Source organism: Stenella coeruleoalba, assembly GCF_951394435.1.
Source record: "Stenella coeruleoalba genome assembly, chromosome: 10".
Classification (NCBI taxonomy): domain Eukaryota; kingdom Metazoa; phylum Chordata; class Mammalia; order Artiodactyla; family Delphinidae; genus Stenella; species Stenella coeruleoalba.
The window spans coordinates 65,881,940-65,896,743 of NC_137156.1; the positions used below are offsets into that span (position 1 = coordinate 65,881,940).

At 58.4% G+C, this 14,804-nt stretch overlaps 2 protein-coding genes across 3 annotated transcripts in view; both read right to left on the minus strand.

Annotated features, from left to right (window-relative positions):
* Window positions 1–375: 375 nt before the first annotated feature.
* NCKIPSD (NCK interacting protein with SH3 domain) lies at window positions 376–10,510 on the minus strand. The gene is made up of 13 exons (XM_079934049.1): window positions 10,316–10,510; window positions 7,642–7,751; window positions 7,211–7,415; window positions 6,948–7,038; window positions 6,204–6,694; window positions 4,778–4,948; window positions 4,548–4,634; window positions 4,321–4,459; window positions 4,158–4,238; window positions 3,827–3,955; window positions 3,628–3,720; window positions 3,329–3,501; window positions 376–685 (listed from the first exon to the last, which is right to left on the minus strand). The coding sequence occupies exons 1-13, from the start codon at window positions 10,484–10,486 to the stop codon at window positions 482–484; spliced, it is 2,145 nt and encodes a 714-aa protein (XP_079790175.1). The 5' UTR covers window positions 10,487–10,510; the 3' UTR covers window positions 376–481.
* Window positions 10,511–12,500: 1,990 nt separating this feature from the next.
* Window positions 12,501–14,804, minus strand: part of IP6K2 (inositol hexakisphosphate kinase 2) — a 29,181-nt gene continuing 26,877 nt past the window's right edge. For both annotated transcript variants that reach the window (XM_079933614.1, XM_079933615.1), the window contains exons 5-6: window positions 13,719–13,894; window positions 12,501–13,272 (exon numbers count right to left, since the gene is read on the minus strand). In XM_079933614.1, coding sequence (XP_079789740.1) covers window positions 12,772–13,272; window positions 13,719–13,894 — 677 coding nt within the window. In that variant the 3' untranslated portion in view covers window positions 12,501–12,771. The remainder of the gene's footprint in view (window positions 13,273–13,718; window positions 13,895–14,804) is intronic.

Here is a 14,804-nt window from a genome sequence, read left to right on the forward strand (position 1 = left end):
AGAGACCCCCACGGGGTGGCGGCTGGGGGGACAGAGCACATGAGCAGCACTCACTGTGAAGCTAAGGCAAAGAACAGAGCTGGCGGAAGGTGCCTCCTCTCACCCCAGGGACACGGCTTGCTGAAGCCCAGGACACAGACCAGGTGGGCGCGGGGGATGAGGGCTCTGGCCCAGCCTGGAGCAGCAGCAGGACTCTGAGTGTGCATGTATATGGGGTGGGGGGGCATGCTGAAGAGGCAGCCCAGCGGGAGATGGAGGGGCTTCAGTTCACACTCCCCCTGCCCCAGCATAGCTCCCAGCGCGTGGTCCCTAATCCTGCGCTTGGCCCCTCTCATTAGCTCTATTTCAGGTGGGGGCCCCTGCTTAGGTCCCTTCCACCATCACCGCCCCTCACACTGTCAGTGCAAAACATTCTTAGGGCCAAGCCTCCGAGTCCCCTGCACCCTACCCAGGGCTGCAGGGAAGGGAGGAAAAGAAGGTGCTAGCTGGGGGCCTCGCCCAGCACTGGGAATTCCTTGCACATCTCTTGGACAATCATGCGGTCCATCTGACACTGGGGCGAGGCTTCCTCCTCGGTTAGGATGCGTCGCAGTGTGGCCTGCAGGTCGGGGAGCCGGTGGCGGTGCTGTAGGTAGGGTGTGGAGCGGATCACAGCGTGCATCAGGGAGAGGTACTCCATGCGAAGCTGTGGGGAGACCAGGCAAGCTCAGGGACCCCAGGGAGGCACTGAGACTGCCACCAGACAGGGACAGGCCACTACTGCCTCCTGGCAGCCACAGGACCCCAGGGCTGTGGACCACCTCACACCACTGAAGATCAGGGTTGCATCCCCAGCACCCAGAGTGGACCTGGCACAGAACTGGCCTTTGATAGTCGTTGAATAAGTAAGTGAATAAATAAATCATCTGAGACACACACAGTCCCACAACGCGGCCGGCCCAGGGAAGTCCTGCCTTAGAGAGGTGGCGAGGGGAAGCAGCGAGCCCCCATCCCTCCTGTAATGCTGGGCCCCTGTGGGGCTGCTGTCTGTCTGTTGGAGGCCCTCTGCTTCTCACTCTATCCTCTCACCCTGGAAGATCTCATTCACACCCACAGCTTCAAATAGTGATCCCCCACTCAAACCTCTTGCAGAGAGTCTCCGGTGAGCTGCAGATGAGAAAATCCAACTGCCCACTTGTCACCTCCTGCTTATCTCAGAGAGAACTCAAACTCACATAACAACCATCAAACTCGTGATCTTCCCCATCTTCCCAAAGCTGAAGGCTTTCTCGTGTTCTTTATTTTAATAAAGAGCACTGCTGTCCATTCAAGTGCTCAAGCCAAAACTGCACGTGTCCCCTCCAGTTCCTTTCTCCCCACACCCCGAATCCAATCCGTCCCAGTAAGACCCGGCCGTCTTGCCTTCTACGTGTGCCCTGAATCCATCTCCAACACTCCCCGCCAACCCACCCTTCCAGCACCTCTGGCTTTAACGGCTCCAAGAACCACTCCAATCTGACACCCCAGCTGCTCCTTATCCTCACTGAGACCCTGATCCATTGACCTGGCGCCAGCACTTTTTCCTCCATTTGCTCCCCTCACTATCCCTCATTTCTCTCTTTACCTCTGATTAGAGGAGTCAATACTCAAACCTTCTTTAGGCAGCATCACCCTGCTAACTCCCAACCCTGGTCAGACCAAAAAGCACCTGCCAATCAAATCCTAGAAGCTAAGCAGCAGACAATTAGAGTCTTGTGCAGGCTTGAATGGCATTCCCCACCACAAACCTCACTGCCTGGCACCCCTGCCACTTTCCTCTGCCACGTTCACTGTTCCTGAAAGGACCACTGCCCACCTTCTCTCCATTTTCCAAACCTAAACTGCCCGATCAGTTGGCTTTGTGCTTCATGCAGAAAACAAGCAGACTTTCAGAAACGCCTGGTCTTCCCCCAGCACCCACACCTCACCTGTCCCCAGTGAATGAACTGTCCTGGCTCCTGCCAGAGGCCATCCCTCCAGGGGGGCCTGGACCCTCCCCTGCTGCCTGACCTACTTGACACCCGCAGCGGCTGACTCTCCCGACACATCAGCCGTTTCTCCATGATTGGCGTGCTGGATCATTCCCTCTGACTCAGACATGCACCAGCATCTCCCACCTTTAAAAGACTTTCCCTGACCCCATGTCTCCCTCCAGTGATCCCCCACCTTTTTCTGCTCCCCTTCACTTAAAAACACACGAAGGTTGTCTCCATTCACTGCTCCCATCTTCCCCCTTTCTACTCCCCTCCAACTTCAAATCCTCTCTTCAACTTCCCACTCGGACTCTCTTCCCTGGGCGAAGGGTGTGCCCAGGTGCTCTGGGAGAGGGGCACGTGGAAGTCTGCAGCCCGCCCCCTGTCACACACCGCCACACCGCCCAGCCTCCCTGGGTTTCTGTGAGCCCTGGAGCGTCCCTGGACGCTGCTTGTGAATCACGCCTCATCTCCATGTGGCGAATCCCGTGGCTCATTCTCAGGCCTCATCTCACTCGGGCTCCTAACTGTGGAGACGGCTCATCCCCCTCCTCCTCCATACACGTGGCTTTGGGCTCCTGCTCTCTTGGTTTTCCTCCTGGGTGTCTCCCTATGTGCCCCGACTGTGCCCTGGGCTGAGGCCTGAGCTTCCCTCTGTCCCATCCATCCCACACCCTAGGTGACCGCATTGTCACAGGCTTCCCAGCACATCTGTGCACAGCCAACTCCAAAGTGTCTCTTTCCAGTCCCAACTCACACCCCAGGTCCTCTGTACCTGGATGTCCAACAGGTATCTTCTCAGTCTTGACACATCAAAACACAACTCTATTCAAAGGTTCTTCCCCACCTGAGCAATCGGCACTTCATCCACCCGGTTGCTCCAGACCAATCCAGCAGCAAGCCCTGCCAACCCACCTCCAACACACCCCAGCCTGACCTCCTCTCCCAGCCTATTCGTGCCACGTGGACAGCTGCAGCCGCCTCCTCACCAGCCTCCCGCTTCTGCTGTGCTTTCAGTCTCTGTTTCATTCAGGATGGTAATCAGATCACTTCCCCTGCCCCTGAGAGGGGTGACAACCTCCCGCCGCAGCCTCCAAGGCTTTGTGTAAACTCTACTTCCTCCTCCTCACCTCCCACCACTCCCTCCACTCCTGCTTTCTTCAGACAGCCCACCCCCGACCACCTCATGGCGGGCTCCCTTGGGTCTTGGCACACCTGTCATGATTGAGCGGCCTCCCACACTTACCCGGCTCCAGCAGTGCCCCTCGCCCTAGTCTCCATTCAGTGTCAGGTGCCCCCCTTTTGTTAGTTTCTACACAGCTGCCATCCCCAGGCACCTTATCTCCAGGCGACAGGTCCGCGATGTGCCGCACGGTGATGTCGATGAGCGCCATCATATCCGTGTGGTAGAAGATGGCAGCTGTGGCGGGGCTGGCGAACACGTCCTGCAGGAACTTGAGGACGGAGTGTGGCGGCTGAGGTTCATGCTTAAAGATGCGCACGGGGTCATCTAGAAGGCAGGGGGAAGAGGGGGTCAGGGAGTCCTCGAGGGGGCCCAGAGTCACCCCAGCGAGTTACAGAGGTCATGGAGTCACAGGACATCGAAGGGGCCCCACACAGATTCCTGGGCCCTCACCCCCTCTGTTCAGGAGCAACAGTAGCTTCTCGGAGAAGATCTTGACATTGGCGTGTTTGCTCAGAGCGGCCATGATGAAGTTCTGGTCAGGGGCTGAGGAAGGACACGGGGGTAGACAACAGCACAGGTGCTAAGTCTGGAGAGCCCCCCTCCTCCCCCCTACGGCGAGTCAGCCACCCCCGTCAGGCCCTGCCCCCACCTGGCAGGTGCAAATTGAGAGCCAGAAGTAGATTCATGCAGAGATCTGGCAGTTGCTCGGTGGTGTCCAAGGGCAGCCCGTCCTCAACGATGCTCAGCAGGAACTGGGCGAAGGGTGTGCCCAGGTGCTCTGGGAGAGGGGCACGTGGAAGTCTGCAGCCCGCCCCCCGTCACACACCGCCACACCGCCCAGCCTCCCTGGGTTTCTGTGAGCCCTGGAGACATTCAGTCAGACTACAGTCAGTGGGTGCCCAGCCCCTTGGGCCATGGGCCCCACCTCCAGCGGGCTGTGGGCTCCCTGTGGTCCGCTGGTCAGTGACCTGCCTTCTTACCATAGTGTGCATAGGGCACTGCCTCCCCCATGGAGAAGACCATGGCCAGAATGAGGGCGGAGTAACAGAGTTTCTGATGGTCTGCGGGGGAGCAAAGCAGGCGGTCAGAGCCCCCCAGATGGCGGGAACCTCCCCAGCTGGCAGGAAGCTGCCCCTCACTCACCCTGCGTGTCTGTCTGCATGTCCCGCGCCAGCTCCACAGGCAGCACAGATGACACTAGTGTGGAGATGATGGCTGCGTCCAGGCTGCACATGGCGCCGAAGCATTTGAGGAGCAGCAGCCGCAGCGACACCCGGTGCTCCTGGCAGGGGACCCTGTGTGCTCAATGCCCGGAACCCCCACCTCTACCCAGGTCCCTCTGTGCCCCCTCCCCTCTGTTTCCCACACACCATTTGGTAATAGGCCACCAAGGCCAGGACAGACTCGAACTCATTCCTCTTGCACATTTTCTTGCAAACTTCAGGGTCTGCATCCGTCTGTGGGGAGGACGAAGTGTGATGGAGTCACTCAGTGTAAGGTGGCCACATGTGAGTGAGCTGAGGATGAGTAGGGGAGACTCCCGAGCACTGGGGAGGGATGGGGCAGGGGTGGGGGGCATCTGGGGGCACCCAGCCCGCACCAGAATGTGCAGCAGCTCCTCCAGGTAGCAGCGGATGACACCCTCGTCCTCATACAGGGCCCAGCTGCGCTGCTGGGCGTCATCCTTCCGCCGGGCCAGGTCTGCAAAGATCACCTCCAGCCGCTGCTGGTCGTGGCAGACCTGCCCTGAGGGCAGGGCAGTGCTCAGGTCCTGGAGGAAGAGGTCTGGCTCAGCACACTTGCCCCACACCATCTCCAGGAGGCCCACAAGGCCTGGAGTTCAGCCTAGACCCTGAGGTCATGGCATGAGCTCCAGGCCGGTGTTAGGCAGGGGGCCCCAGCCTCACCTGCCAGAGCTGCCTGGAGCCAGCGTCGTCGCAGGAAGGGTGAGGGGACCAGCCCCCAGTTCTCTTCCCTCCTCCCCGCTGCTCCCATCAAGCTCCCACAAAAGATCTGCTCCCACAGCCCATTCCCCAACATCGAGGCCGCCAAGGGCACTGACCCAGTTCTATACCCCCTCCCCAAGTAATTCCACTGCCCCCAAGTCTTAACAACCGTCTGGGACAGGATTCTGCATGAGACACATCCGTGGGGTGTTCTCCAAAAACTTGCCTCCTGTCCCAGACCTGGATAAACATCCTCCATGAGGAAGGCCACCAACTCCTCACCACCTGAATGTGACTGAGACTCCACCCCCTGATTCTACACAAAGTGGGACAGGCCTGTCATCTACCCACCTGCCGTGTTCCTCTTGATCCAGTGTCCCAGCACAGGCAAGCCCACTGACTCACTGCTCCCCACACCCCAAGCCAGAGCTGCAGGAGCCATGGAGCCCTAAGGAGAGACCTCTGGCCCATCTGGCCCCCACCGTGTAGACTTGACTCATGCCCCCCAATCCTGCTCCCTGACCAGTGCCCCAACCTTGGCAAAGGATCCCACCCGCCCATGATCCACACATACCTCATTCACATCTCAGTCAGCACTCAGGCCTCCATCATAGCTCTCGAAGCACCCACTGCTCTCCACTGCTAAGGCCAGCATGACACTGCCCTCTCTCATGCCTTATGTCCATTCCTTCCCTGCAGCCCGAGAGAACTCCTGGCCACCCACGGCTGTCTCATCTGTCACCTGCCCCAGGTCTCACCTCCAACCACACCACTTGCTCCCTCCCTCACCCCCTGTGTTCCAGCCATGCTGGCCTTGTTCCACTTCTTCCTGTGAGCCAAGCTCGGTCCTGCCTCATGGCCCTCGTCCAGCCTGAGCCTCTGCCTGGAATACTCTTCCTCCCTTTCTCCTTCAGGGATCAGCCCAAATGTCCCCAGTACCCAGCACAAGGAAGCCAAGAGCTAGAGCTCAACAAAGACCTGTCAGGTAAAGGCTGGACACAGTGTGAGGGTGGGGAAGGGGCAGGGGCTGTAGGGCAGCCCCAGGCTGGGGAGGTCCCTGGCCCTGTTGCCCACCCTCACCTTGCCCTCTACCAGTGAGAGGAGGACCTGCTCCATGATAGGTGAGCTGGCCGGCACTGAGGCCTGGATGTGACCCACCACGACGCCAATGGCCACTCGGCACAGCTCGTGGCTCAGGCCGGTGTTCCTCCGCACGAGCTCCATCAGCTCTGCCCCAATGGTCCTGGGCACAGCAGTCTCAGCCAGCGCCTTCTCTTCTGTGGTCCCCAGGCTCAGTGCACCCAGGGCTTCCAGCTCATCAGGGGCTGGGGCTGTATCAACTGCTACCTCCTCTGTAGGGGGCTCCGAGTTTAGCACCTTGGAGGGAGGGGGCTGAGCTTGGGACACAGTGGTATGCGTGCCTCGGCGGGGCACAGGTGGGGGCGTGGGTGAGCAGCTGGGGCCTGGCTCCGATGAGCTGGAGCCGGTATAGAGTGTGTCAAGGGAGGTGCTGCTGACAGAGGAGCCGCTGGACACAGAACTGCCCCCAGAAGGTGTGGTGTTGCGGCCGCCTGTGGGCAGAGAGGGGATGCTGTGCTAGGGCAGCCCCCTGGGGGCCCCAACCCCTCCAAGCCCAGAGCCCCCGCCCCCCAGTACAGGGCCTTGTTCCTATGCCAGACCCTCCCAGCAAGCCCAGAACCCCCAATTGCCCTGACACGTGCCCTGTCTTCCCCCCAAGCCTGGAGCCCCCAGTTCCCTGACATAGGCAGAGTAACCATTCCAAGTACAGGGTGCCCCCCGAGTCCCCCAACCCCGCCTTCTCACCACTCCCCGAGGCCAGTAGGGCCTCGCGGTCTCGGCGCTTCACAGGTGGGGGTGGCGTGGCGGGTGCTGCTCGGCGAGGCTGTGGTGGGATCTGGGAGGACAGAAGTGGGATCTGAGGGTACAACCTGGCTAGCGCCCTGAGCTTGGCATGGGCAGGGCTATGGTTCCAGGCGGCATCGCTGACCCCAGTGGACCCCTGGCGCCTCTGGACAAAGCCTTAAGCTCCACCCACCTCCCTTTCCTAGGATGTTCTCACCATGTACCTGGTAGAGGCCTCCATCTGCCCCAAGATACTCAGAACTGGGCAGGCTGTGCTGCCGCTCGAATCCAGCTCTACACACCCCATTGGGCTGCCTGGCAGCAGCAGCATCCAGGTGGTGGTCACTGGTGGACGGGGTCATAGCTGCAGGGTTGGGGGCTGAGGGGCCTCTGCGGGACAGGGTCTCTTTCCGGTGGTGGATCAGCTTCCTGAGGGAGGGACAGGGAGGTTATTGGGGGAGTTACCTTACAACTCCCGAAGTCCTCACATGCTCCTCGTGGGATGCGGCCCACCCTAGCCCAGGCTCCCCAACCTCCCACTGCCCTCACGCTCCACCCCACTCTGCGCTACCAACACTGCTCTCTGGCGAACCCAGTACTCACGGAAGGACCCCACCCCACGGTGCTTACTGGGCGGTTCTCCCGCCCCACTCACTGGAGGATCCCGCGCTGCTCCAGGCTGTACTTGCCACCATCCCGCATGGCTGCATTGTGCACAGCCTCAATGGCCCTGTCAATGGCTTGGAGGACATCCTGCTCCAGGCCCTGTGGGGGCAGGGGTGGGCAGTTAGGCCTGGGGGCCAAGTGAGGTACTGAGCCCAGAGCCAGCCCAGGATGGAGCCCGGGGCAGACAAAGGACCACTACAGCTAAAGCCTGTAATGCCAGATGTGAACACAGCAAGCTGAACTAGAATATGAAATGGGCTTCTCAAACTGCGTCACTCAGGGAGCTGGGCCACGGGGAAGGCCCATGCTGCTGCTTTATATATTGGGGCCCCGAGCAGGATTTTACCTCACAGTGAGGCTCTCAGCTAAGATGTCGCCGAAAACCTGGGGTCTAGAGCAATACCACAGCCCACGGACCCTCAGTTTGAGGCCAGGAGTACACACTTAGTCTATCCCCAGGCTTGGCTCAGATCCCAGGCTGAGATGCCAAGCAGGGAGCCTCTAGTGTCTGGAAGTCTTAACAAATCACTCTGGATCTTGCTGATCCTTCACAAAACCAAGGTCACACTCCAGGACGGCCCTGTCCTCAGAGAGCCTTCTGCAGGCCCTAGTAGCTGAGGACAGGCCAAAGGGATCGCCTCTCTCCACCCCTGCTGCCAGCCCCCATCCCCTCAAGCTATTCCAGGAATCCTCCAGACCTGCACTGGGAAGCAGCAGTTCTGTGTCTGTGGCAAAAGACAGACATGAGCACAGGACCTGGCCCCTGCCCCAGATTCTGTGTTGCCATCCGCAGCAACTCAGGGGTCCAATCTACCCAGCCTGGCTGGCATGGGGTACAGAGTAGGGGGTGGCAGCTGTGGGACCAGCCACTCCCACCCTTCGCTGCCCCTGGCACACATGGTCCATCAGACATAGGAGCCTCAGAACTAAGGTGACATCACACCAGAGTGGGTTTGAGAAGCTTCTCTGATGGGGACAGACAGATGGACTCAGAGGTCAACAAAGCCCTCCAGGTAGCACGGGGCGTGTCAGAGTGCAGGAGACAGCAGACAGAAAGGGGGACAGAGAAAGACAGATGATACACAGAAAGCAAGAAAGATGGAGAGAGAGAGAGAAGGAGGGAGGGAGAGAGAGAGGGAGAGAGAGAGAGAAGCAGAGGGAGACACGCAGAAAGAAATTGAGATTTGGAGACAGAGAAGGGAAGAGAGTCGGAGGAAGAAACACACACAAGCGGAGAGTCAGAATGACACCGAGATACAGAGAGAGCCACGGAGACGAAGGCAGAGGGAGACATGCAGCAAGAAACCAACAGATAGACAAGATGGTAGCCTCTCTGCCCTCCCCAAACACCCAGCCCCAGTGGCCCAGGCAGGGGAGGGGCCTCTTGGGCCCTTGGGGAAGAGGCAGGACTTTCCTCAGAGGCTCCAACAAGCTCCCAGCTCCAGAGAGGCTGGGTCTGACATGCTCACCCTGGACCCAGCAGCCCTGGTGTCCAGGGCTCTCACTCTTACCCAGACACTCCTAGATGCCATGAGGCCAAGGGTTTAGGGACCAGGGCCCATCCTCTCTGGTAAGACCAGATGACATCTCCAAATTTATCCTGTTATTTCTGTCCTGAACTGGGCTGGGACAGGATGTTTCCTAAAGGCTATGGACTAGGATGGGGCGGGGGTGTCTGGCACAGGGCAGACCTGGAGGCTCCAGGCCCTCCTTCCCCCTGTGATCAGAATAGACCAGCTGGAGACAACACATCCCAGCCCCCATACCAGGACTATTCTTGGGGAAACAGGAACTGGGGCTGCAGACTCCACTGGAAGGAAATGGGGCCAAAGCCAGACCGGGGACGCCATGGGGAGGTCTCACTTCCTTGCAATGGGAGCAGCCCCCACCCCAGGCTGGGGGCCAAGGAGGGATGGAGCTCCCTCATCTTCAGAGAAAGGAAGTCTGAAAAGTCAGGGCCTGAGGCTTGTGAAAGAGAGTAGTGCCAGGGAATGTCAGCAGGGCCTGGGATCCCTGGTTCAAAGTGAACTGACGAAGGTGTCTTAGGAAAGGCTTAGGGGGTGACTGAGTACAGGAGAGTAAAAGATACTGAGGTCTCAGGGCTTGGGGGGTCATTTAGGGGAGGGGGGTGTCCATGGCTCTCAGGTCCAAATGAGAGAGGGGGTGTAAAGGCATGGAAGATGGTGGGGAAACAGGCAGTGTCCAGGGTTGCCCGGGTCTCAGTGGTGGAAGCTGAGGAAAAGGAGGCAAAAGTGTGGGATCCTGGTGATCCAGGGAAGGGGCCAATTAATTCTGGGGTCTCAATGATCTGGGGAACTGCTCAGAATTTGGTGTGCTGTAATCTCAGGACTGACTCTTGAATTCTATTCGGATGGAGGTTCAGATGTTGGGGCCCAATGGCTCTGGGATCCCGAGGAGTCTCAGTCCCAGAGCTGGGCTTTTGGTAGATCTGAGTCCTCAGAGTTGGCTGTCAAGGCCCTGGTCTTGGGTTGGGGCGCGGGCTCTTAGGGTCCCAGTCCTCCTGGGGTTTCACGGTCAGGTTCTCAAACTCCTTATCTGCTGGAGGTCCCGGCGGGCCTGGGGTGCCGGGGTCTGTCCTGCGAGCCTATGTTGGAGCTCAGTCTAGGGGCGGCTGAGGCCGGGCCGGGGAGGGGCACACTCACCTGCAGGCGGCGCAGGTAGGCGGGCGGCACGTAGCCCGTCTCGCCACTGCGCGCCCGCGCCGCCAGCCACCAGTGCGCGCTGCTGCGCTCCAGAACCAGGAAGGTCTCGCCCGCGGCGAACGCCAGCGCGTTGGGCTCCGCCGAGCGGAACGCGTACAGCGCGCGGTACATGAGGGTGAGTCGGGCCGGGGCAGGAGAGACGGCAGGGTCTGCGAAACCAGGACGCCAGGCCGGGAGCGCCTCACCGCGCTCGCCCTGCCCCGTGACATACGGCGCGTGCGCGCGCGCGCGCCGCAGCCCCGCCCCAGGATGTGTCGGCTCCTGCGCAGAAGCGCGGCGCCCCCTAGTGTCCACAGGCTGCGCGGCCCGGCGCGGCCTCCGAGAACCCGCTGCCCTTTCCGCCCCTTCCGTGGACTTCTGTGTCTCCAAGCTCCCGACTCCCTGCCCCAGCACCCTACCTAGAGCCCCAGACCCAGCTTTCCCGCCCGGCCCTCCACTCCCTTTACCCGCCCAAGCCCTAGTGCTGCGGCCCATCCGACTTCCCGAAGGAGCGCTCCGCCCGCAGCCCAAAGACAGAGCCTCTGTCCGATGCTGACAGTCCCATGCGTCCTTGCCACCCCAGGGGAGTGGGACCTGACCTACTAACATAAGGACAGCGACCCCGTTAGGGTAGTCCCGTTGTTGTATCTTGAGACACTTGGAGGCGCCCGCGGGGCCCGGGTCTGCTCCGTGTCTCTAGGCCTCCTGAGCCCGCTTACCGCCCCAGTGGTGGGCAACGCGGAGCAAGAGTGAGGGGGGGACGGTAAAAACAAAACCCACGGGGGGCCATTTCTCTGTCCAAAGTCCTCCCATCCTTGCTGCCCACCCCACCCCCTCTTTTCGGCTACTAGCTTCTCTCGTCCTCTGTAATGTGGGTCTTTGCATAGTTTCCTCTGCCTGGGACACACTTCCCTTCCTCACAGTATAAAGTCCGCAGGCTCCCACCCCTATCAATCGCTATCACATCACTCTGTTCTGTTGTCTTTGGGGACTTACAACTCCAGGTTTATTTCTCATGCTTCCTTCTGAGAGCAGACAGAAGGGCTGGTGGAGGATGGGGAGTGGGGCACCATGTGGCCTTAAGAGCTTGCTTGGCCCACCTTCCGGTCAGCCCTGACTTGGTGAGGTCTTTGAAGTCCTAGGAGGGAAGGGGGAAACTCCGGGGAGAGATCCTAAGGGTCCTGGGGACCTCCCATTTCTGTCCAGGGGCTGCTCCAGCCACATTCCCCTCTGGAAGCCTGGGCCCAGGGAGAAGGGGCTGTAGGCACAACCAGGCCAGTGTATGCAGTTGGCCTGTTTTTGGACGTAGTGGATACAGGCATAATGGACCTTGGAGAGGAGGTGCTAGGAGGTTCAGGCAAGGCAAGGGGTGGGGCTGCTAAAACTGGACATCCAGACCCTACCTTCTTAGCACTGGTTCTGTGTCCTTCTCCCTGGTGTCTGGGTCTGCAGTTCAAGACCTCTTGCCACACCTCTCCCTGAAATTGTCCTAGCACAGAGCACATGTAGCTCTCTTAGGGGCTGCCCTGGCTGGAGCCACATGAAGGATGACACTAGCGTGGTTGCAGTGGGGTCCAGGGCTGCGTAGGAGTGGTGACAGGTGGTGTGGCCAAGAGGACCACACTGCTCAGAACCCCTCCCATCAAGCCACCCACCTTCTGGGACCTCCTAAGACCTTGACCACAGAGCCAATGGCTGCCAACAGACCAAAGCCTGGTGGCTACCTGAGGCCCCAGTATTGACTCCAGGATGTCTGACATCACAATGTCCAGCCAATTAGCTGCTACCAGTGGCACAGGAGCTGGACCCAAGGTTTGGCACACCTGCTGCCCAACTTTGGCTTAAGCTACATGAGGGCAGGGAAAGACCTGTATCAACAGTCAAGTGTAGTTCTCTGCGTAAGGGGTGCTGGGACAGACCAGCACAGATCCCAGAGGGACCCATTTACGGTTATGTGTGTGGGTGCTCGGTTAAGGGACTGAGGACTAAGCCAAGAGGCTATGGTGACTTTAGGGTCCATGGGATGGGGTCACTGGAAGGAATATATTGCTGGGCCAGGGTGAAGGTCATGGCATATGTGATGTTTCTGAGGTTTGGGAGGGGGGCTGGCTGCCTATCCTTGGGCAAGAACGACAGCAGCACTGTGTACAATTAACAAAAAGATTTGTATTAGAACATTTACACTCAGGGAAGAAAGAGGTATCTGCATCATCAAATGTGGAATGTTGAAGAGAGTTAAAATAAATAAAGACTCCGAGAGCGGTTGGGGCTGGCTCAGGCTGGGACTCATAGAGGCCTCTGCGCATCAGCTCCAGGCTGCAGGGGCCACCGCCTGGCCATACTGGCCTCCTCCCCGACGCAGCACAGCTGTGCCTGGGACACAGAGAGTCTCTCAGGTACTGCTGCAGCCAGCAAGCTCACTCCCCACTTTCCTCACTTATCTCTGTAACAATGTCTATCAGGCTCTGGAGCCCAAAGATATAGCCAGCATCCTGGCCCTCGTGTACCACACTGTCCTCACCATACAGCCTGCAAGTGGTGTGTGCGAAATCGATCATGCGCACGTCCACCGAGCTGGTGCCGATGGGCTTGTAGGCATAGGCACCAGCCGACTCGTCGGCTGACTCCTCTGACAGGTCCTCCAAGTCCTCAGCATCTGAGTCCAGGGCCACTTCAGGCCGCTCCTTGCCATCATAAATGACCAGCAGGGAGCTTGAGTAGAAGCGGTAGGATTCTTGTCGCTCCAACACGGACTTGAGTTCAGTCAGCTTCCTAAGCACAGGGCCCAGGAGCTCGCGGCGCAGGTACCGCCCGTTGTGGAAAAACTGGAAAAGTGCCTCCTTGAAGCCCTGCACGGACAGCTTCCGGCCGTGGTACTTGTTCATGAACATGAGCTGCCCACTGCCTGCCTGGTATACCTGTGGGAGGGAGACCAGCAGGTGAGGTGCTGACAGCCATCTCAGGGCCTAGACCCTGGGGAGTGGCAGCGATATGACAGTCCTGGATCAGATCCTTTAATTTGTTAAGTATCACAAGAGACACTGTCCTTGCCAATCAACACCCACTCAGGATACAGCCCTCTGACCTGGGTTCCATCACCAGCCCCCTGCTCAGTGTATGTGTTGGTGGAGAGGGCCTAACTTTTTTGCCTTTCTCCCCCGCCTGTCCACAGCCTCTGGACTCAGCCAACCAGGCCAGCCCCAGAGACGATTACCCACGCATGCATGCTTCCTTTTCTAACCAGAAAGTGACAGGTTCATTCAAATCTGGAATCTTTTGAGAAAACGGGACTATGCCACGATGGGAGAATGGCAGCTCCTGGATGCCCCAGCCAGCCCACACCACGCACCTGCACTCCTCTCACCTGCATGCCACACACGCGCACACCAATGACTGCAGACGTGCTCTGCTGGCATTTGCGGATCTGGTTGGCTGCCTTCTCCTCTGAAGCATCGTCACCATGCTGGCGCGTACCCATCTTGAGGTCCAGAACACAAGGCACCTCATAACGGGAAGTCAGGTTCTCCAGTAAGATAAATTCTGAGTGGTTAAGGACAATGCCCCTCTAATGAAAAGGTGCTGCTCCACGGGGCCCTGGCAGTCCCAGGGTACAAGGCCTGCACACAGTACCCCAGAGATCCTGCTACATCTCCCATGCAGGCAGCCCAGACTAGAAGGCTGAAAGACACCTTCAATTCTTGTCAGGGAACTGGCCTGAGAACAGCCTGGGAGACACACACATCATTCCCTGAACTCAGCAAGATGTGGGACCACGGTCCAAAACATACTGTCCTAGGGACTTCCCCGGTGGTCCAGTGGCTAAGACGCTGCACTCCCAATGCAGGGGGCCCGGGTTCAATCCCCGGTCAGGGAACTAGATCCCACATGCGGCAACTAAGGGTTCGCACGCCACAACTAAAAAGATCCCACATGCTGCAACTAAAAGATCCCGCATGCCGCAATGAAGATCCCATGTGCTGCAACTAAGACCCAAAGCATCCATAAATAAATAAATAAATTTTTAAAAAAGTGACACAAATAGCAAAACAAAACAAAAATAGAAATGTCCTAAATTACAAACAGAACATCAAATAAATTCAGTAAATCCTAGTCTTAAATATGAACTAGAAATATCAGTATGAACTCATGAAAAGTTTTCTCTTTAAAATAAATATGTATTTCCCAGACGTGGGCACTGAAAAGATCTAGAAACAATGACCGGATGTATGAGCTCCCCTAGTGCCCAGACCAGTGCTCCTAGAGCAGGGCCAGTGAACCATGACCCCCTGCTCACTCACTGTTGTATAACCTATAAGCTAGGAATGAATGGTTCTTACTTTTTTTTTTTTTGGCTGTGTTGGGTCTTTGCTGCTGCGTGCAGGCTTTCTCTAGTTGTGGCGAGTGGGGGCTACTCTTTGTTGCGGCACGTGGGCTTCTCATTGCAGTGGCT

Excerpts from the sequence above, each read along its gene's own strand:
- NCKIPSD (XM_079934049.1), bottom strand. The coding sequence starts at position 10,486 with ATGTACCGCGCGCTGTACGCGTTCCGCTCGGCGGAGCCCAACGCGCTG. Across the intron at positions 3,721-3,826 it reads TCTCAATTTGCACCTGCCAG|CCCCTGACCAGAACTTCATC; the intron begins GTGGGGGCAGGG and ends GTCCTTCCTCAG. Across the intron at positions 686-3,328 it reads ACCTGTCGCCTGGAGATAAG|CTTCGCATGGAGTACCTCTC; the intron begins GTGCCTGGGGAT and ends GTCTCCCCACAG.